This window comes from Chlorocebus sabaeus, chromosome 28, assembly GCF_047675955.1.
Source record: "Chlorocebus sabaeus isolate Y175 chromosome 28, mChlSab1.0.hap1, whole genome shotgun sequence".
NCBI lineage: Eukaryota > Metazoa > Chordata > Mammalia > Primates > Cercopithecidae > Chlorocebus > Chlorocebus sabaeus.
The window spans coordinates 1,866,485-1,887,511 of NC_132931.1; the positions used below are offsets into that span (position 1 = coordinate 1,866,485).

Here is a 21,027-nt window from a genome sequence, read left to right on the forward strand (position 1 = left end):
GTGTTTGGGTCCTGGGGGCAGATCCCTCCTGAATAGATGAATCCCTGAGGGAGGGGGTGAGTGTGTTCTTGCTTTCTTTTTTTCTTTTTTGAGACGGAGTCGCCCAGGCTGGAGTGCAGGGGCGGGATCTCGGCTCACTGCAAGCTCCGCCTCCCAGGTTTACGCCATTCTCCTGCCTCAGCCTCCTGAGTAACTGGGACCACAGGCGCCCGCCACCTCGCCCGGCTAGTTTTTTGTATTTTTTCAGTAGAGACAGGGTTTCACCGTGTTCGCCTGGATGGTCTCGATCTCCTGACCTTGTGATCTGCCCGTCTCGGCCTCCCAAAGTGCTGGGATTACAGGCTTGAGCCACCGCGCCCGGCCATGTTCTTGCTTTCTTAGTTCCCAAGAGAGCTTGTTGGTAAGAAGAGCCTGGAACCTCTCCTTCACTCTTTGTTTCCTCTCTTGCTATGTGATCTTTGTGCTCGCCAGCTCCCTTTCACTTCTACTCTGCCAGGAGTAGAAGCAGCCTGGGGCCCTCACCAGATGTAGATGTCCAATCTTGAACTTTTTCAGATATCAGAATTCTGAAACAAATAAACCTTTTTATGGTGGCCCATAACAGTTTTTCCTTTACGTATTTAGCATTTCCTTAAGGACTCCTGTGATGCAGGTCTGCTTGTAATAAATTCCCATAGCATTTGTTTGCCTAAAAGGATCTTGTTTCTCCTTTGCTCATGAAGCTTAATTTGGCTGGATATGAAATTCTTGGTTGAAATTTCTTGTTTTCTTTTTTGAGACAGAGTCTCTGTCACCCAGGCTGGAGTGCAGTTGTGCGATCTCAGCTCACTGCAACCTTCGCCTCCCGGGTTCAAGTGATTCTCCTGCCTCAGCCTCCCGAGTAGCTGAGGCTACAGGTGCGCGCCACCACGTCTGGCTAATTTTTGCATTTTTAGAAGAGACGAGGTTTCATCACGTTGGTCAGGCTGGTCTCTAACTCCTGACCTCAGGTGATTCAGCCGTATCTGGCGCCCAAAGTGATGGGATTACAGATGTGAGCCACCATGCCCTGCCTGAAATTTCTTTTCTTTAAGAACGCTGAATATAGGCCCCCATCTCTTCTGGATTGTAGGGTTTCTGCTGAAAGGTTCACTGTTACCCTGGTGGGATTCCCTATGTAACTGACCTGGCTCTTCTCTCTAGCTGCCTTTCACATTTTTTCTTTCATTTCGACCTTGGAGAATCTGATGATTATGTGTCTTGGCAATGGCCATCTTATGTAATATCTCACTAGGGTTCTCTGCATTAAATAAACCTTTTTAAAACAGATTGAGCTACGCACAGTGCCTCACGCCTATAATCCCAGCACCTTGGGAGGCCAAGGCAGGTGGATCACTTGAGCCCAGGAGTTTGAGACCAACCGGTGCAACATGACAAAACTCTATCTGTACAAAAAATTAAAAAATTAGCTGGGCATGGTGGCGTGTGCCTGTAGTCCTAGCTACTCGGGCGGCTGAGGTGGGAGGATTGCTTGAGCCCTGGAGGTCAAGACTGCAGTGAGCCATGACTGTGCCACTGCACTCCAGCCTGGGCGACAGAGTGAGACCTTGTCTCAAAAAAAAATAAAAGAAAAAACATAGATTACCCAGTCTCAGGTACTCCTTTATAGCAAAATGGACTGAGACAGTCTTTCTGATTCAGTACCATTCGGCCCTCTTCTGACTCCAGTATACTCTCAACTCAGCAACCTCAGTGACTGAAAACTTGGGTGAAATCACATCATCCCTCTGCTTAAAACCCCGCACTGACCCCTTCGTTCAAGAGTCAATGCCAAAGCCCTCACAGTGGCCCAGAGATCCTACGCTTGTGGCTCTTTGTTAACTCTCTTACCCCATCTCCTTGGTCCCCTTTTTTCAGTCTTAGTAACCTCCTTCGGGCCTTTGCGCTTCACTGTTCCTGCCGCCTGGGATAACCTCATAGTTCTCCCAGTTCCTTCAGCTTTGGCTCAAATCTCACCTTATCCTTGTGTTAGTCTGTTTTGCATTGCCCTAAAGGAATACCTGCACTGGGTAATTGATATGGTTTGGGTCTGTGTCCCCACCAGATCTTAACGTCGAATCGTAGTTCCCAGTGTTGGAGGTGGGGCCTGGTGGCAGGTGCTTGGATCTTGGGGGCGGATTTCACTTGAGTGGTTTAGCACCATCTACCATGTACTGTCCTCACGACAGTGAGTGAGTTCTCATGAGATCTGGCTGTTTAAAAGTGTGTGGCACCTCCTCCTTCTCTTTCTTGCTCCTGCCATGTCATGTGCCTGCTCCCCCTTTGCCTTCCACCAAGATTGGAGTCTCCTTGAGGCTTCCTCAGAAGCAGATGCCTTTACACTTCCTGTACAGTCTGCAGAACTGTGAGCCAATTAAACCTCTCTCTTTTTTTTTTTTTGAGACGGAGTCTCGCTCTGTCACCCAGGCTGGAATGCAATGGCGCCATCTCAGCTCACTGCAAGCTCCGCCTCCCGGGTTCATGGTATTCTCCTACCTCAGCCTCCTGAGTAGCTGGGATCACAGGCGCCCGCCACCACACCCGGCTAATTTTTTGTGTTTTTAGTAGAGATGGGATTTCACCAGGTTAGCCAGGATGGTCTTGATCTCCTCACCTCGTGATCCACACACCTTGGCCTCCCAAAGTGCTGGGATTATAGGCGTGAGACACCGTGCCTGGCCCTAAACCTTTTTTTTTTTTTTTTTTTTTTTTTAAATAAATTTCCCAGTCTCCGGTATTTTTTTTCTTTTCTTTTTTTTTTTTGAGATGGAGCCTCGCGCAGTTGCCCAGGCTGGAGTACAGTGGCGTGATCTCGGCTCACTGCAACCTCTGCCTCCCAGGCTCAAGCGATCCTTCCACCTCAGCCTCCCAAGTAGCTGGAGCACAGGTACCTGCCACCATGCCCAGCTAATTTTTTGTATTTTTGGTAGAGATGGGTTCCACCATGTTGCCCAGGCTGGTCTTGAATTCCTGACCTCAAGTGATCTGCCTGCCTCGGCCTCCCAAAGTGCTGGGATTACAGACATGAGCCCCCATGCCCAGCCAAGTACTTTTTTATAGCAATACAAGAATGGACTAATACTGTAATTTATAAAGAAAAGAGGTTTATTTGATTCATGGTTCTGCAGACTGGACAAGCATGGTGCCAACATCCACTTGGCTTCTGATAAAGCTTCAGGAAATTTCCACCCATGGAGGAACAGGTACCACGTGGTAAGAGAGGGAGCGAAAGAGTAGGGAGAGATGTGAGGCTTTTTTTTTTAACAGCCAGCTATGAACTAATAGGGCAAGAACTCAAGACACCAAGGGTAGGGTAGCAAGCTGAGGTATGAGAGTAGAGTCTGCAGAGCGAGAGCCTAAGGCCAACCTGTGGCTGACTTCCTTGAATTAAACTGAAAGGAAAGCTTTAGCCTCTGATTGGCTGTGGACCAATTCTTTATTTGCATAGGGTGTAACTCCACTTCAGCCTCTGATTGGCCACAGGCCACACCTCTACTTCAACCTCTGATTGGCCACGAGCCAATTCTTCATTTATACAGGGTGTAACCAATTGGAAGCCTCCAAAGGGTACCTGGGGGTGTTACCAAATTCTTCTAGCTTAATAAAAACCCAAGGAACATTACAACTGGACCTCCTGAGCCACTTGCTCAATCCTGCTTCCTCTCTGTAGAGTGTACCTTCCCATCAATAAATCTGTGTTTTTGTTGCTTTGTTCTTTTGTTGCTTTGCTTGTGCATTTTTTTCAATTATTTGTTCAACATGCGAAGAACCTGGTCAACTCCTAGTCAAGACCCTTCACTGGTCACAAAGCCACTCATGAGGGACCCACCCCCATGACCCATACACCTCCTGTTGGAGCTCACCTCCAACATTGGAGATTACATGTTTATGATATTTGGAGGGGACGAATATCCATACTTTGTCAGTTCTTGAGGCCTGCTGCAGTAGTGTTTTCTGACCCCCAAATACCTTTTTTCTTTTTCTTCTTTTCTTTTTTTTTTGAGACAGAGTCTCGCTCTGTTGTCCAGGCTGGCGTGCAGTGGCATGATCCCGGCTCACTGCAACCTCCGCCTTCTGGGTTCAAGCAATTCTCCTCCCTCAGCCTCCCGAGTAGCTGGGATTACAGGTGCCCACCACCATGCCCAGCTAATTTTTGTATTTTTAGTAGAGACGGGGTTTCACCGTGTTGGTCAGGCTGGTCTCGAACTCCTGATCTCAAGTGATCTGTCCACCTCAGCTTCCCAAAGTGCTGGGATTACAGGCGTGTGAGCCACCACGCCCGGCCAACCTGTCCTTTTTCTATACCAGTTCTCATGCTTACTATTGGGAGTTACCATTAGCCCACAAGACTGCCCCCACTTCAGACACCAGTCACAAGTCCCGGCTTTAAATTTAGGGTTCCGCACCACTGCCTCCTGAGGTTCTGTAGGATGACTCACAGACCTCAGGAAGTTGCTTGACTTATGTTTACTAGTTTATTATAAAGGATGCAACTCAGGAACGGCCGAATGGAAGAGCTGCACAGGGCCGGCTATGGAGGGGTGAGGGTTGAGCAGGGCTTCCAGACCGTCTCTGGCCGAGTCTCCCCCCCCGGAACACTGGTATGTTCACCAAAACAATCCCCATTGTTTCAGGGGTTTTTCTTGGAGGCTCCATTACATGTTCACGATTGATTAAATTATTGGCCTTGGTGAATAAGCTCAATCTCCAGTTCCTCTTCTCTCCCTAGTGTTCCCTGTTGGGGCCGAGGTAGGAGGTGCTGAGTTTAACCTCTCGTCAGTTTCTCTGGCAACCAGCCTCCATCCTGAAGCTACCTGAGGCCTCACTCCAATAAGTCATCTCATTAGCATACAAAAGACATTCATGCCATCTTTTGTTGCAGTGGCTGCTCGGAGCCCAGAGCTTCTCTGGGGTTCTGGCAGCCCTGTGAACTCTTCCCTAGGGCTTTTTCCTGTCTGTTAACCAGCTTCTTTTCATGTTTCCCATTCTTTTCACTCTTCACTATTTCTTTTATTTTATTTATTTATTTTTTTGGAGATGGAGTTTTGTTGCCCAGGCTGGAGTGCAATCTTGGCTCACTGCAGCCTCTACCTCCTGGATTCAAGTGATTCTCCTGCCTCAGCCTCCCGAGTAGCTGAGATTACAGGTGTGGGCCACCATGCCTGTCTAATTTTGTATTTTTAGTAGAGACTGGTTTTACCATGTTCAGGCTAGTCTTGAATTCCTGACCTCAAGTGGTCTGCCTGCCTTGGCCTCCCAAAGTACTGGGATTACAGGTGTGAGTCACTGTGCCCAGCCCATTCTTCACTATTTCTTTTTGCACTTCTCTGTGTTTATTCTTTTTTAATATATTATTTTCTTTATGAGACAGGATCTCAGTCAGTGGCCCAGGCTAGAGTGCATTGGTGTGATCATAGCTCACTGTTTCCTCTAACCCCTGGGCTCAGGGGATCTTCCTGTCTCAGCCTCTTGAGTAGCTGGGACTACAGGTATGTGCCATTACACCTGGCTAATTTTTAAATTTTTTTTATAGAGATGAGGTCTCACTTTGCTGCCCAGGCTTGGCCTCAAGTGATCCTCCCACCTCAGCCTCCCAAAGTACTGGGATTACAGGCATGAGCCATCTTGCCTGGCTGATAAGTTTAATCTAGTAGGGCAAGGCAGATTGATCATCCAAAGCCAAATTGGATTCAGTCCTACGTAAACCCTGATCAGATGAGAACAACACGAATGACCTCTGTAATAGTGCCCAAGAAAATGGTAAGGGTGAGGATAGAATTTGTGTTCATGGGCCGGGCGCGGTGGCTCAAGCCTGTAATCCCAGCACTTTGGGAGGCCGAGACGGGTGGATCACAAGGTCAGGAGATCGAGACCATCCTGGCTAACCCGGTGAAACCCCGTCTCTACTAAAAAATACAAAAAACTAGCCGGGCGAGGTGGCGGGCGCCTGTAGTCCCAGCTACTCGGGAGGCTGAGGCAGGAGAATGGCGGGAACCCGGGAGGCGGAGCTTGCCGTGAACTGAGATCCGGCCACAGCACTCCAGCCTGGGAGACAGAGCGAGACTCCGTCTCAAAAAAAAAAAAAAAAAAAAAGAATTTGTATTCATGAAGATACATATCAGTCACTGAAGACATTTTTCATGAGGACTGCCACATTCTTGTGCCAACAGGGATAAATGAGGGCTGTATTTGGTTCATTGAAGACTTTATTTGATTTTTTTTTTGTCCTATTAGGGATTTGCAACAGTTCTTGCTGAAGCAGTTACGTCCCTGGATCTGCCTGTGGCAATTATTAATCTAAAAGAATATGATCCGGATGATCATCTGATAGAAGAGGTTGGTAATTGTCTTATTTTTTCTTTAATCAGAATTCTCAAATTTAACTGACCTGCAGTCTTCAGAATAAATTTAATTAGGTAACTAGAATCTTCAGAGTAAATTTAATTTTCATGCTACGGGATTTCAGTTAGTTGAATTCCAATGTGAATCAGAGCGTTGAATGTGGGGTGAGGTTCTCGATTCTCACCTGGTGTGGGACTTGTCCTTCAGGTTTGTTAAATTCTCCTGGGGCAGGGCTAGAGGTGAGAAAGCTTGGGTGGTTGGAAGTTCACTCTTTCCCACAATTTTCTTTTTTTTTTTTTGAGATGGAGTCTCACTATGTCACCCCGGCTGGAGTGCAGTGGTGCAATCTCAGTTCAGTGCAATGTCCATCTCCAGGTTCAAGTGATTCTCCTGTGTCAGCCTCCCAAGTAGCTGGGATTTACAGGCATGCGCCACCATGCCCAGCTAATTTATTTATTTATTTATTTATTTATTTATTTTTATTTTTTGCTGGAGACAAGGTTTTACCATGTTGGCCAGGCTGGTCTCAAACTCCTGGCCTCAAGTGATCCGCCCGCCTTGGCCTTCCAAAGTGCTGGGATTACAGACGTGAGCCACTGTGCTTGGCCCCTACTATTTTTATTTTTTTTAATGTATTTTTTTGAGACGGGCTCTCACTCTCTCACCCAGGCTCTGGAGTGCAGTGGTGCAATTTCAACCTCCCAGGCTCAAGTGATCCTCCTTTCTCAGCCTCCGAAAGTAGCTGAGATTATAGGTGTGTGCTGCCATGCCCAGCTAATTTTAAAAGATTTTTTATAGAGATACGGTCTCACTGTGTTGCCCAGGCAGGTCTCGAACTCCTGGCCTCAGTCTCCCAAAGTACTAGGATTATAGGTATGCCCAGCCCTCCCCCCTGTTTTGAATCTCTTAATCAAGGAAGGATTGTTATTGATGGCAGTGTGTTATGCTTGTAGACCATGGACAGTCCAACCAAAAGGTCAAGAGCAGAAAGAGTATGGGTTTGGGAATCAGAGAAGTCTCTTATTAGCTGTGTGACCTCAATGCATTAGTTAATATATATATATATATATATTTTTTTAATGGAGTTTTGCTCTTGTTGCCCAGGCTGGAGTACAATGGTATGATCTTGGCTCACTGCAACCTCCATCTCCAGGGTCCAAGTGATTCTTCTGCCTCAGCCTCCTGAGTAGCTGGGATTACAGGTGCCCACCACCACTCCTGGCTAATTTTTGTATTTTTAGTAAAGTCGGGGTTTCACCATGTTGGCCAGGCTGGTCTCGAACTCCTGACATCAGGTGATTTATTTACCTCGGCCTCCCGTAGTGCTGGGATTACAGGCATCAGCTACTGTGCCCGGGCCTATTACTTAATATCTATGAGGGTTTAATTTCTTCATCTGAAAAATATTTCTCCCCTTTCTCCAGTCATGCCCAGTTAGGGGATTTCACCCTACGGCAGTGATTCTCAAAGTGTGGCCCCTGAGCCAGCAGCATCAGCATCTCCTGTGAACTTGCCAGAAATGCAGAATCTCAGGACTTAGCCTAGCCGCACTGTGGAGCTTGAACAGTGCTCCTGGTGACGCTGATGCAGGTAGAGTCAGAGAAGCAGTTAGAGGCTGGGCGTGGTGGCTCACGCCTATAATCCCAGCACTTTGGGAGACCGAGGTGGGCAGATCACCTGAGGTCAAGAGTTCGAGACCAACCTGGCTAACATGGTGAAATCACATCTCTACTAAAAATACAAAAATTAGCTGGGCATGGTGGCGGGCGCCTGTAATCCCAGCTACTCGGGAGGCTGAGGCAGGAGAATTGCTTGAACCTGGGAGGCAGAGGTCGCAGTGAGCCGAGATTGTGCCATTGCCCTCCAACCTGGGTGACAAAAGCAAATCTCCATCTAAAAACAAAAGAAGCAGCACATGGAGCTGGGGTTGACAAACTTTCACGTAAAGGGCCAGGTAGTAACTATCTTCACCTTTGTGGGCCGGGCAGCTACTCCGTTTTGTCACTGAGGCACAAAACAGCCATAGATAATATGTAAATGAATGAGCGTGGCTGTGTTCCACTAAAACTTTCTTTAAAAAAATAGAGGCCAGGCATGGTGGCTCTTGCCTATAATCCCAGCAAGTTGAGACGTCAGGGCTGGTGGATCGCTTGAGCTCAGGCATATAGGGCAGCCTGGGCAACATGGTGAAACCTCATCTCTATTGAAAATAGAAAAATTAGCCGTGGTGGTGCACGCCTGTAGTCCCAGCTACTTGGGAGGCTGAGGCATGAGAATTGCTTAAACTCGGGAGGTGGAGGTTGCAGTGAGCTGAGATCATGCCATTGCACTCTAGCCTGTGTGACAAAGCGAGACTCTGTCTCAAAAAAAAAAAAAAAAACCAAAAAGACAGCAAGCCCTTTGTTCTTAGAGATGAGTATGCATTTTTTCAAAGGATTTTTCTTCATTGAGATAATTTATGCCTTGAATATTCTACTGAAACAATTACTTTCTTGGTTAGGTGACTAGTAAAAATGTCTGTGTGTTCCTGGTTGCGACATATACTGATGGCCGACCAACTGAAAGTGCAGAGTGGTTCTGCAAATGGTTAGAGGAAGCGTCCAGTGATTTTCGATTTGGCAAAAGTTACCTGAAGGGTATGAGATATGCGGTGTTTGGCCTGGGAAATTCTGCCTATGCCAGCCACTTCAACAAGGTAGGTCTATATTGAGTTATAGAAATAAATTCTCCCTGTAGATACACACACACACATACACACGTACACACACACATATGTGAAGTAATCCACAGACTTTGGTAGCTATAAATAAATACGTTTCTTCTGTTATTTTATTTATTGATCGATTGAGACAGAGTTTTGCTCTGTCGCCCAGGCTGGAATGCAGTGACGCCATCTCAGCTCACTGCGACTTCCACCTCCCGGGTTCAAGCGATTCTCCTGCCTCAGCCTCCTGAGTAGCTGGGATTACAGGCGCCCGCCACCATGCCCAACAAATTTTTGTATTTTTAGTAGAGACGGGGTTTCTTCATGTTGGCCAGGCTGGTCTTGAACGCGTAACCTCAGGTGATCCACCCACCTTGGCCTCCCAAAGTGCTGGGATTACAGTTGTGAGTCACCATGCCTGGCCTGCCCAAGCTCTTAATGCAGGTGAACTCTTTTAAAAAATTTTTTTAAAAATTATTTTTATTTTTATTTATTTATATTTTTTGAGACGGAGTCTTGCTCTGTCACCCAGGCTGGAGTACAGTGGCGTGATCTTGGCTCACTGCAGGCTCCACCTCCCAGGTTCGCGCCATTCTCCTGCCTCAGCCTCCTGAGTAGCTGGGACTACAGGCGCCCACCACCACGCTCGGCTAATTTTTTTTTGTATTTTTGGTAGAGACGGGATTTCACTGTGTTAGCCAGGATGGTCTCGATCTCCTGACCTCGTGATCCACCCGCCTCGGCCTCCTAAAGTGCTGGGATTACAGGTGTGAGCCACCACGCCTGGCTATTTTTATTTTTTTTGAGACAGGGTCTTGCTTTGTCGCCTAGGCTGGAATGCAGTGACCTGATCAGAATTCTCTGAATCTTGAAGTCCTAGGCTCAAGGGATCCTCCCAAGTCAGCCTCCCTAGTAGCTGGAACTGTAAGTGTGTACCACCACCCCTTGCTAATGTTTTAATTTTTTGTAGAGATTAGGGTCTCTCACTGTGTTGCCCAGGCTTGGTTCAAACTCCTGCCTCAAGCAGTCCTACCCAACTTGGCCTCCCAAATTGCTGGGATTACAGGCGTGAGCATGTCCAGCCTGAACTCAGTTTAAAACAATCATGAATTTTTCAAGGGAAGTGGAGAAAAAAACATTCATTGCCCTTTATGTAATAAAACATTAAAATTTTTGGGTAGTTTTCCTGGGCTATTTTTCTAAATGAAATTAACTTGGTTCCTTTTGCATCCTGTTCTTTACACTTGAAAACAATGAAACGATGGAGCCTCTCAGTTTCTTGGTCATTTGCATTGTGTACCTCTTCCTAGGGATGGGCCCTGCCTGGCTGTCTGTCTCTTGTGGAGTATGAGTGACGGTGGAGGTGGGAAGTTTTCTTTAAAAGCTGTTTTCGGCTAGGCGCAGTGGCTCACACCTGTAATCCCAGCACTTTGGGAGGCAGAGGCGGGCGGATCACCTGAGGTCGGGAGTTCGACCCCAGCCTGACCAACATGGAGAGACCCCCATCTCTACTAAAAATACAAAATTAGCCGGGCATGGTGGTGCGTGCCTGTAATCCCAGCTACTTGGGAGGCTGAGGCAGGAGAATCACTTTAACCCGGGAGGTGGAGGTTGCAGTGAGCCGAGGTCGTACCATTGTACTCCAGCCTGGGTAATGAGTGAAACTCCGTCTCAAAAAAAAAAATAAATAAATAAAGGCCGGGCGCGGTGGCTCACGCCTGTAATCCCAGCACTTTGGGAAGCTGAGGCGGGCGGATCACAAGGTCAGGAGATCGAGACCACGGTGAAACCCCGTCTCTACTAAAAATACAAAAAATTAGCCGGGCGCGGTGGCGGGCGCCTGTATTCCCAGCTACTCAGGAGGCTGAGGCAGGAGAATGGCGTGAACCCGGGAGGTGGAGCTTGCAGTGAGCCGAGATCGCGCCACTGCACTCCAGCCTGGGCGACACAGCGAGACTCTGTCTCAAAAAAAAATAAAATAAAATAAAATAAAATAAAAGCTGTTTTCATTCTATTGTGTCACAATGTAGATTTTGCCCCGTATTTTCATTAAAAACATTTTTGATTATGTGTTTTTTGAGACAGGATCTCACTGTGCTGCCTAGGTTGGAGTTCAGTGGCATGATCATAACTTGCTGCAGCCTCGACCTCCCTGGGCTCAGGTGATCCTCCCACCTTAGCCTACTGAGTAGCTGGGACCACAGGCGCCCACCACATCCAGCTAGTTTTCGTATTTTTTGTAGAGGCCGGGTTTTCCTTTGGTGCCCAGGCTGGTGTTGAACTCGGGCTTGAGCATGCTTCTCGCCCCAGTCTCCCGAAGTGCTGGAATTATAGGCATGAGCCACTGCACCTGGCCTATCCCCATATTTTCAAAGAAATTAGATTATGAATGGGCAAATTCAGATATGTAAATTTTCTTTTTGTTGAGACAGAGTCACTCTCTTGCCCAGGCTGGAGTGCAATGGGATAGTCTCGGCTCATTGCAATCTCTGCCTCCTGGGTTCAAGGAATTCTCATGCCTCGGCCTTCCAAGTAGCCTGAATTACATGCATGGGCCACCATGCAACACTAATTTTTGTATTTTTAGTAGAGACGGGGGTCTCACCATGTTGGCCAGGCTGGTTTTGAACTCCTGGCCTCAAGGCCTCAAGCAGTCTGCCTGCCTCAGCCTCCCAGAGTGCTGGGATTACAGGCGTGAGACACTGCACCTGGTCTAGATATGTAAATATTTTGTTTAATGCCTTGCCACTGAGGAAGCTGATTAAGTTTTTGAGCTCTTAACTGTGCCTCTGATAACCTCTGTTCCTCAGCTTAATTGCTTCATATCACAGTGAAATAAATTATTGAGTTTAGGAAATCACGAATTTTGCCAAATTGATTACATTTTCATTTTATAACTGAATCAGCTTAGGCCCCATAGGCTTTGTTACATTTTTGGAACTCATTTACTTTGTTAACTCCTGTTTTGTTCTTAATATGATATAGAATGGTAGGTTTCAAATTTTTGTTTTAGTCATTAACCCTTCATTTGATAAAGGGGATTTGTTTGTCCTTTTGATTAACAAAAAATTGAATGCAGAAAAGTAGAATACGTAAAATGCAGCTCTTCTGGGTCAAGGCTGGAACTTGAAGGCTTGAAGGTCATTGTGCCAAGCAATTTCCTCTTCCTCAGCAGCAGCCCGTGACCAGGGGCCCCAGAAGGACTTTGGGCTTTTGCAGAGCAGTCTGGAAAACCCTGATTTAGAGAACAGTGCTTTTAGCCTATCTTTTCCTTGCAGGTTGGCAAAAATGTTGACAAGTGGCTCTGGATGCTTGGCGCACATCGTGTGATGAGTCGAGGGGAGGGCGACTGCAACGTGGTTAAAAGCAAGCATGGCAGCATTGAGGCGGACTTCAGAGCGTGGAAGACCAAGTTCATCTCCCAGCTGCAGGCACTTCAGAAAGGGGAGAGAAAGAAGTCCTGTGGCGGCCACTGCAAGAAAGGCAAATGTGAATCTCACCAACATGGCTCAGAGGAGAGGGAGGAAGGATCACATGAGCAGGATGAATTGCATCACAGAGACACTGAGGTATACTGCCTGTGTGTCCATCTCTCCATGCTTTCCCCCTCTGCTTGGAGATCTCGAGCTTGACCTCTTCCTCAATAAACTACCTCGTTGGCTTCTGGTTAGAAGGAAGATCTGCTGGGTGCAGTGGCTCGCACTTGTAATCCCCACACTTCGGGAGGCCAAGGTGGGAGTATTGCTTGAGTCCAGGAGTTCAGGACCAGCCTGGGCAACATAGCAAGACCCTATCTTTACCACGATAATTTTACGTTTAGCAAGGCATGATGGTGCACGCCTGTTGTCTCAGCTACGTAGGAGGGGGAGTTGGGAGGATCACCTGAGCCCAGGAATTTGAGGCTGCAGTGAGCTGTGATCATACCACTGCCCTCCAGCCTGGGCAACAGAGTGAGACCCTACCTCAAAAACAAAGATAGGAACAATAACAAAAAAAGAAGGAGGGTGTGAAACTCATGTGGTGGTGTTTTAGAGAGAGAGTGAGGCCTTAGGAATTAAGCCATATCGTGCTAGATGCTTTCCAGAGTGTCTTCTTTAGGCCAGGCACAGTGGCTCGCACTTGTAATCCCAGCACTTTTGGGAGGCCGAGGTGGGTGGATCACTTGAAGTCAGGAGTTTGAGACCATTCTGGCCAACATGGCGAAACCCCATCTCTACTAAAAAGACAAAAATTAGCTGGGCATGGTGATGGGCACCTGTAATCCCAGCTACTCAGAGGCTGAGGCACAAGAATCGCTTGAACCCGGGAGGTGGAGGTTGCAGTGATCTGAGATCACGTGACTGCACTCCAGCCTGGGCGACAGAGTGAGACTCAGTCTCAAAAAAAAAAAAAAACACACACACAACCAAAATCTCTTCTTTAATCCTTGCATTGTTAGAGTCAAGTAGATTTTTACCACATTTTGCAAGTTGCAAAATGGAGCCACAGAGAAGTTAAATTTGTCCCAGCCTGAGCTCACATCTCATTATCCCCAGATCACACATACCTCCTGACTTCAATGACTCCATTAGTTACTCAAACTGAAGGCTGCAAGTCATCCTAGATTCTGCTCTTTTTCCCTCACATTCTGAGCGTTTCTCTTGCTTCCTTCTTTAAATACCCCAATTCCTATGAAGCTCCTATCTTCAGGCTGTAACACTCCTGTCGTCTTCACAGCTGTTATCTTTAGGCCACCTGGTCAGTTGCGTCATTCAGCAGCGACTTTGCATTCTGACTCATTGCTTCTCTCTCCACCCCTGTTCCTACCATTATTCTTTGAGGCCGTGGCATCGTTGTGGATGATCTGTTTAACACCCTGGCCTGCGGTTTCCTGGCCTTCACACCTCCAGCAACCATTTTTCCACTGACCCTGGTCTCTCCCTTACATGGGCACATCTGAAATCCAAGTTCCTGTCATGCTCACTATGACCTTATTCTGTGGCCTCTACTTTAACAACATTCCTTTTTTTTTTTGATACAGGGTCTCACTCTGTCACCCCTAGTCTGGAGTACAACAGTGTGATCAGGGCTCACGGCAGCCTCGACCTCCCCAGGCAGTGGTGATCCTCCCACTTCAGCCTCCCAAATAGCTGGGATTATAGGCATGTGCCACTAGGCATAGCTAATTTGTCTATTTTTTTTTTGCAGAGATAGGGTTTCACCATGTTGCCTAGGCTGGTTTTTTGAACACTTGGGCTCAAGCCATCCGCTTGGCCCGGCCTCCCAAAATGCTGGAATCATAGGTGTGAGCAACTGTGCCTGGCCTTTAAAATTCTTTTGATCTGGCCGGGTGCAGTGGCTCATGCTTGTAATCCCAGCACTTTGGGAGGATGAGGTGGGTAGATCATGAGGTCAGGAAGTCAAGACCAGCCTGGCCAACATGGTGAAACCCTGTCTCTACTAAAAATACAAAAATTAGCTGGGCGTGGTGGCGGGTGCTTGTAATCCCAGCAACTCGGGAGGCTGAGGCAGGAGAATCACTTGAACCTGAGAGACGGAGTTTGCAGTGAGCTAAGATCACACCACTGCACTGGGTGACAGAGCAAGACTCCATCTCAAAAAAAAAAAAAAAAAATCCCATCTGAACCTATACATTTTTATTGAGTAGTAGAAACTGCTTACTTCATTTCCCTCCTTAAACCCCATTTTGAGTTTTATCCTTACTCTGTTATAAACATCTTCAATTTTTTTTTTCCCTTTTGTTTGAGATGGAGTCTTGCTTTGTCTCCCAGGCTGGAGTGAAGTGGCGCAATCTCAGCTCACTGCAACCTCTGCCTCCTGGGTTCAAGGATTCTCCTGCTTCAGCCTCCCAAGTAACTGGGATTACAGGTGTGTGCCACCATGCCCAGCTAATTTCTGTATTTTTAGTAGAGACGGGGTTTTGCCATGTTGGCCAGGCTGGTCTCAAACTCCTGACCTCAGGTGATCCACCTACCTTGGCCTCCCAAAGTACTGGGATTACAGTCGTGAGCCACCGTGGCAAGCCTTAACCTTTTCAATTGCTTTACCTCTCACTCACTCTTCTAACCTGATTGGCCAAACCCCAGCCCAGCCTGAAACCATCCCCTTCACATCAGCCTTCCCCATGCCTGCTGCTGATTGTTTGACTACAGATTCATGACCACAGGCTCAAGTGTAGACTCAGAAGTGCCCTACAGTCTCACAACTTCCCTTGCAAATTCCCCTTCTTACTCTTCAAGATGACTGCTCCGTACTCATTTCCTCCCCACCCCTTCCCTCAGCTCCCATCTGAAGCCATCAGAGGGGAGCTCTCTGTGTCTCCCCAGCCCATTTCCAGATCTTCACTACCTCTCCTGGCTCAGAAGACCAACTATCTGGTTCCTGTCCCAGACTACATCTGTCCATGCTGCGGAATCAAGGACTGGGTTCCTTCATTGATTGCTTCTCTTCTCCTGTATCATTCATTTCTTTTCTCTACTAGATTGTTCCCATAAATATAAAGACACCCCAGAATTATATGTGTTTAAACAAACTTAAAAAACAAAAAACAGGTTGGGTGCGGTGGCTGATGGCAGTAATCCCAGCACTTTGGGAGGCCAAGGCAGGCAGATCACCTGAGGTCAGGAGTCTGAGACCAGCCTGGCCAATGTGGTGAAACCCCGTCTCTACTAAAATACAAAAAAATTAGCCAGGCGTGGTGGCTCATACTTGTAATCCCAGCTACTCAGGAGACTGAGGCAGGAGAATCACTTGAACCTGGGAGGTGAAGGTTGCAGTGAGTCGAGATGGTGCCACTGCACCCCAGCCTGGGTGACAGAGTGAGACTCTGTTTAAAGAAAAAACAAAAAACAAAAAAAACCCCAAAACTGAAAAAATAGAGAGGCGTCTCCAGAGTTTAACAGATACCTCTTAGCTCTGTCTCTTGCTTAGCTCCCAGGTTATATTTGCCCTCTCTGGATTCCTTACATTTTTGCCAACTCACTGAGGCACTTAAAATTGTGCTTTAAAAATTATTACCTTGGCTGGGCGTGGTGGCTCACGCCTATAATCCCAGCACTTTGGGAGGCCAAGGTGGGCAGATCACTTGAGGTCAGGAGTTTGAGACCAACCTGGCCAAATAGTAAAACCCTCTCTCCACTGAAAGTACAAAAATTAGCTGGGCGTGGTGGCACGCGCTGGTAGTCCCAGCTACTCCAGAGGTGAGACAGGAGAACCCTTGAACTGGGGAGGTGGAGGTTGCAGTGAGTCGAGACTGCACCACTGTACTCCAGCCTGGGCGACAGAGCGAGACTCTGTTCCCCCCCGAAAAAAAAAAAAAAAATTACCTTATTTAGTTTTTGTTGTTTTCTGCAGGAGAGTTGTTGAAAGTGTGCTGTCTGTCATATGGCTGGGAACAGAAGTCTCTGTCAACTCTCAGCTACTCCAGTTTGGCTTTCTCTCCCCCTGAACTACTCTTTTCTACACCCAGGGGACTTCATGTCATCAAGCCTGAGGGGGATTTACAAAAGGAAAATAGATTTTATTTAAGTGATGAAAGCTTTTTATTTTATTATGTTATTTTATACAGGGTCTTGCTTTGTTGCCCAGGCCAGAGTGTCGTGGAGTGATAGCTCCCTGCAGCTTTGAACTCCTGAGCTCGAGTGATCCTCTTGCTTCAGCCTCCTGAGTAGCAGGGACTTACAGTCCTGCGCCACCATCCTGTCTACTTTTAATTTTTGTTTTTGGAGAGACAGGGTCTCACTATTTTGCCCAGGCTGATCTTGAACTCCTGGCTTCCAGCGATCCTCCCACCTTGGCCTCCCAAAGTGTTGAGATTACGAGCCTCCACACTGGCTGCAAGCTCTTTAAGTTATGGGACCCGTAATCTGAATTGAAATTGATGTTTCATTCCAATTTCAATTCAGTCACAGCTGGGACTGAAATGGAATTGGAATGAGACATCTGTCAGATCACTTCCTGTTGAGCTAAATAATTGTCTCTTGAAGCCATCTGCTCTGTGGGCTTTAGACTGACTGCCTCCAGGTAGACATAAAATGCTATATGCATTTCACACCATAACTCATATCCTATCATTTAACAGTGCATAGCTAATCACTAATCAATGTTATCTCTGTAAAGCAATGAGAATTTCTGTTCAATAACTTGGTATTGACTACTCCTTGTTCCCTTTGCTTTTAAAAACCTGCTTGTTGGCCGGGTGCGGTGGCTCATGCCTGTAATCCCAGCACTTTGGAAGGCTGAGACGGGCGGATCATGAGGTCGGGAGATCGAGACCATCCTGGCTAACACGGTGAAACCGTGTCTCTATTAAAAATACAAAAAAAAAAAAACTAGCCGGGCGAAGTGGCGGGCGCCTGTAGTCCCAGCTGCTCGGGAGGCTGAGGCAGGAGAATGGCGTGAACCTGGGAGGCGGAGCTTGCAGTGAGCCGAGATCCGGCCACTGCACTCCAGCCTGGGCAACAGAGCGAGACTCTGTCTCAAAAAAAACAAAAAACAAAAAACCTGCTTGTAACAAAAGCTAATGGAGCAGTCCCTTCAACTGCAAAGTGTGCCTGAGGCAACTGCCCTCATTTTGGCTCAAATAAACCCTTTAAACTATATTTTGACTAGGTGCAGTGGCTCACCCCTGTAATCCCAATCCCAGTGCTTTCCAAGGCCAAGGTGGGAGGAATTACTTGAGGCCAGGAATTAGAGACCAGCCTGGGCAACATAGTGAGACACTGTCTCTAATTTAAAAAAGGGGCCGGGCATAGTGGCTCACACCGGTAATCCCAGCACTTTGGGAGGCCGAGGCGGGCAGATCACCTGAGGTCAGGAGTTCAAGACCAGCCTGGCTAACATGGTGAAACCCTATCTCTACTGAAAATACAAAAAAAAATTTAGCTGGGTGTGATGGCAGGCGCCTGTAATCCCAGCTACTCGGGAGGCTGAGGCAGGAGAATTGCTTGAAACCTGGGAGGTGGAGGTTGCAGTGAGCCGAGATCGTGGTACTGTAGTATAGCCTGGGTAACGAGCGAAAACCACATCTCAAAAAAAAAAAAAAAAGTTCTGTGTCTCACCTTTTAGATCTACGCGTCTCATGGATATTTCTGTCTGTATTTTACTTGACTTCTCATCGGCATTTGTCATAGCTGATTCCTCCTTTGAATCTATCCTCCTGACTTTCGTGACGTCATTGTCATAGAGTTTCTCCTTTTTTACTTGGGGTCTTTTCCTTTACTCAGCCTCTGCATGTTGGAGTGATTCAGGTTTGGTGCTGGATTATGCGTTGACACTCTCTTCCTGGGTGATCTCATCCAGTTTCACGACTTCAAACATTGTCCACATGCCAGTTATTCCCACATTTGTACTTCCAGATCCAGGAGCAACCCTGAATTCTCTTCTCATGTATGCCTTTAAAAAATTTATTCTCGTGTATCTGATGCTTCACAAATCCAAAATGGAGCTCTTTATCTCCACCCTTCTGTTCTGTTCCACTGTCGTGTTTCCCATCTCAGGAAACACTCCCACCATCTCAGTGGCTTAAAAAGAAACCTAAGAGCTGTGCTTGATTCTTTCCTTTGCCTCATTCCTGTATTGAATTCCTCAGTAAGTCTGGTTCCTTCTTTGTCCAAAACAGAGGTCAGCAAACTTTCTATGAAGGGCCAGTTAGTCAATATTTTCAGCTTTGTGGGCCACAAGGTTTTTGTTGAAACTATCAAGTCTGCCATTGTGTCAAGAAAACAGCCAAAGGGGACATGTAGATGAATTGTCATGTTGAGATCTGGCCCGAGGCTGCCTGGATTTGGCCGTAGTTTGCAAACCTCTGGCTTAAAATATTTCATATCCATCCAATTCCCTCCATCTCTACTGCTAACGTGCAAGTTCAAGCCATATTGCTTGACCAGACTACTGTAGCAGCCACATATTTTGTCCTCCTATCTCTTCTCCATCTATCATTCAGAGTAGACTTTTTTGGGGCACGCGGGGTGGGGAACAGGGTCTTTCCCAGGCTGGAGTATAGTGGCACACTCTTGGCTCACTGCAGCAACCTCCTGGGCTCAAGCCATCCTCCTGAGTCAGCCTCCTGAGTAGCTGGGACTACAGGTGCACACCACTGTGCCCGGCTAATTTTTGTATATTTTGTAGAGACAGGGTTTCACTCTGTTGTCCAGGCTGATCTCAAACTCTTGGGCTTAAGCAATCTACCTGCCTTGGCTTTCCAAAGTGATTACAGTCATGACCCGCCATACCCGGCCTCAGAGTAATCTTTTTTTTTTTTTTTTTTAAAGGCAGAGTCTCGCTCTGTCGCCCAGGCAGGAGTACAGTGGTGCAATCTCGGCTCACTGCAAGCTCCGCCTCCTGGGTTTACACCATTCTCCTGCCTCAGCCTCCCGAGTAGCTGAGACTACAGGCGCCTGCCACCACGCCTGGCTAATTTTTTGTATTTTTAGTAGAGACCGGGTTTCACCATGTTAGCCAGGATGGTCTCAATCTCCTGACCTCGCGATCCACCCACCTTGGACTCCCAAAGTTGCTGGGATTGCAGGTGTGAGCCACCGCGCCCGGCCAAGTAATCTTAAAAGTACAAATCAGATCATATTACCCTCCTGTTTAAAAGTGATTTTTCATTGCTGCTTTCATAAAAACTTCATTTCTTAGTGTGACCTTAGCACCTAATCTGACTCTTGAATTTCTCCATTGTCATCCTACTATTCTCTGTCTTCCTCTCGAACCTCTAGCCATGTGGTCTCCTTGGTGCTAAAAATATTTGCCAAGGCCAGGCGCGGTGGCTCATGCCTGTAATCCCAGCACTTTGGGAGTTCGAGGCGGGCGGATCACAAGGTCGGGAATTCGAGACCAGCCTTACCAACACTGTGAAACCCTGTCTCTATTAAAAATACAAAAATTAGCTGGGCATGGTGGTGGGCACCTGTAATCCCAGCTACTCGGGAGGCTGAAGCAGGAGAATCACTTGAACCTGGGAGGCGGAGGTTGTGGTGAGCTGAGATTGCGCCCCTGCACTCCAGCCTGGGCGACAGTGAGACTGTGGTCTCCAAAAAAAAAAAAAATTTTTTTTGCCAAATAAGTTTGAATATCCAGCCTTCTGCTCACCTGTTACTCTTTAGTTCAGGCCAACATCTTTTCTTCCCGAGGGGATTGTCGTACATTGTTCAGATTTATCCTTGTCTGTAGTCTTGTTTCCCTTAAATTACCTTCTGTCTTCCCAGTTGAGTGAGCTATTGAAATGCAGGTTTGTGTTATTTCTCTGTTCAGACCATGTTAGACGTTTCTCGTTCTCTCTTTCCAGGGCAGGCAAGATCCTTTGCAGTCCGGCCCACATCTTTCTCTGCTACATTTTCTCCCCATGTCGTATGCTTTATTCTCCATCTGCTGGTACTTTCTGAGTGGTGGACAGTAGCTAAATGCCTCGTGGTGCTTGCCTCGGTGACTTTGCCCATCCCCTTCCAACAGCATTCCCACATGTCTTTCCCTGGCCAGGCCTGTTTACTTACCCTTCACATATGACTCAGGTATCATGGCTCCTTTTCGTATTCCTAAACCCTCTCATTAAAGCCCCTTTAAATGTAGCATCTGTATGTCTCTTACTGGATTGCAATCTTTGTGGAGACCGGGGGAATGTGTTGCATTAATTTTCTAGCACTACTGGCTACCATGAGTATATTCAGTGTTCAAGAGAACTTTTTTGAAGTTTCCCAAGGTCACAGAGCCAAGTTAATAGCAGTTTTGATTTGATTTTATGTGAAGATGAAATAGGTTCCTTTTGCAAAAAGTAAATTCTCGACGTGAGTCTTTCCATCAGAAACTCGAGTCTAAGGAGAAGTTATCAAGGAGAGTCTAGGACAGGGATCAGCAAACAGGCTGACTGGCCAGATGCAGCCTATTGCCTGTTGTTTTTTGAAACAGGGGCCAGTCTGTCCCCCAGTCTGGAGTGCAGTAGTTAGTGCACAGCTCACTGTAGC

General features: G+C 47.1%; 1 protein-coding gene across 3 annotated transcripts in view; it reads left to right on the top strand.

Annotated features, from left to right (window-relative positions):
• Positions 1-21,027, top strand: part of LOC103246597 (S-adenosyl-L-methionine-dependent tRNA 4-demethylwyosine synthase TYW1) — a 266,737-nt gene that overhangs the window by 6,411 nt on the left and 239,299 nt on the right. For all 3 annotated transcript variants that reach the window (XM_073012657.1, XM_037990534.2, XM_037990535.2), the window contains exons 4-6: positions 6,253-6,354; positions 8,861-9,055; positions 12,343-12,633. In XM_073012657.1, coding sequence (XP_072868758.1) covers positions 6,253-6,354; positions 8,861-9,055; positions 12,343-12,633 — 588 coding nt within the window. The remainder of the gene's footprint in view (positions 1-6,252; positions 6,355-8,860; positions 9,056-12,342; positions 12,634-21,027) is intronic.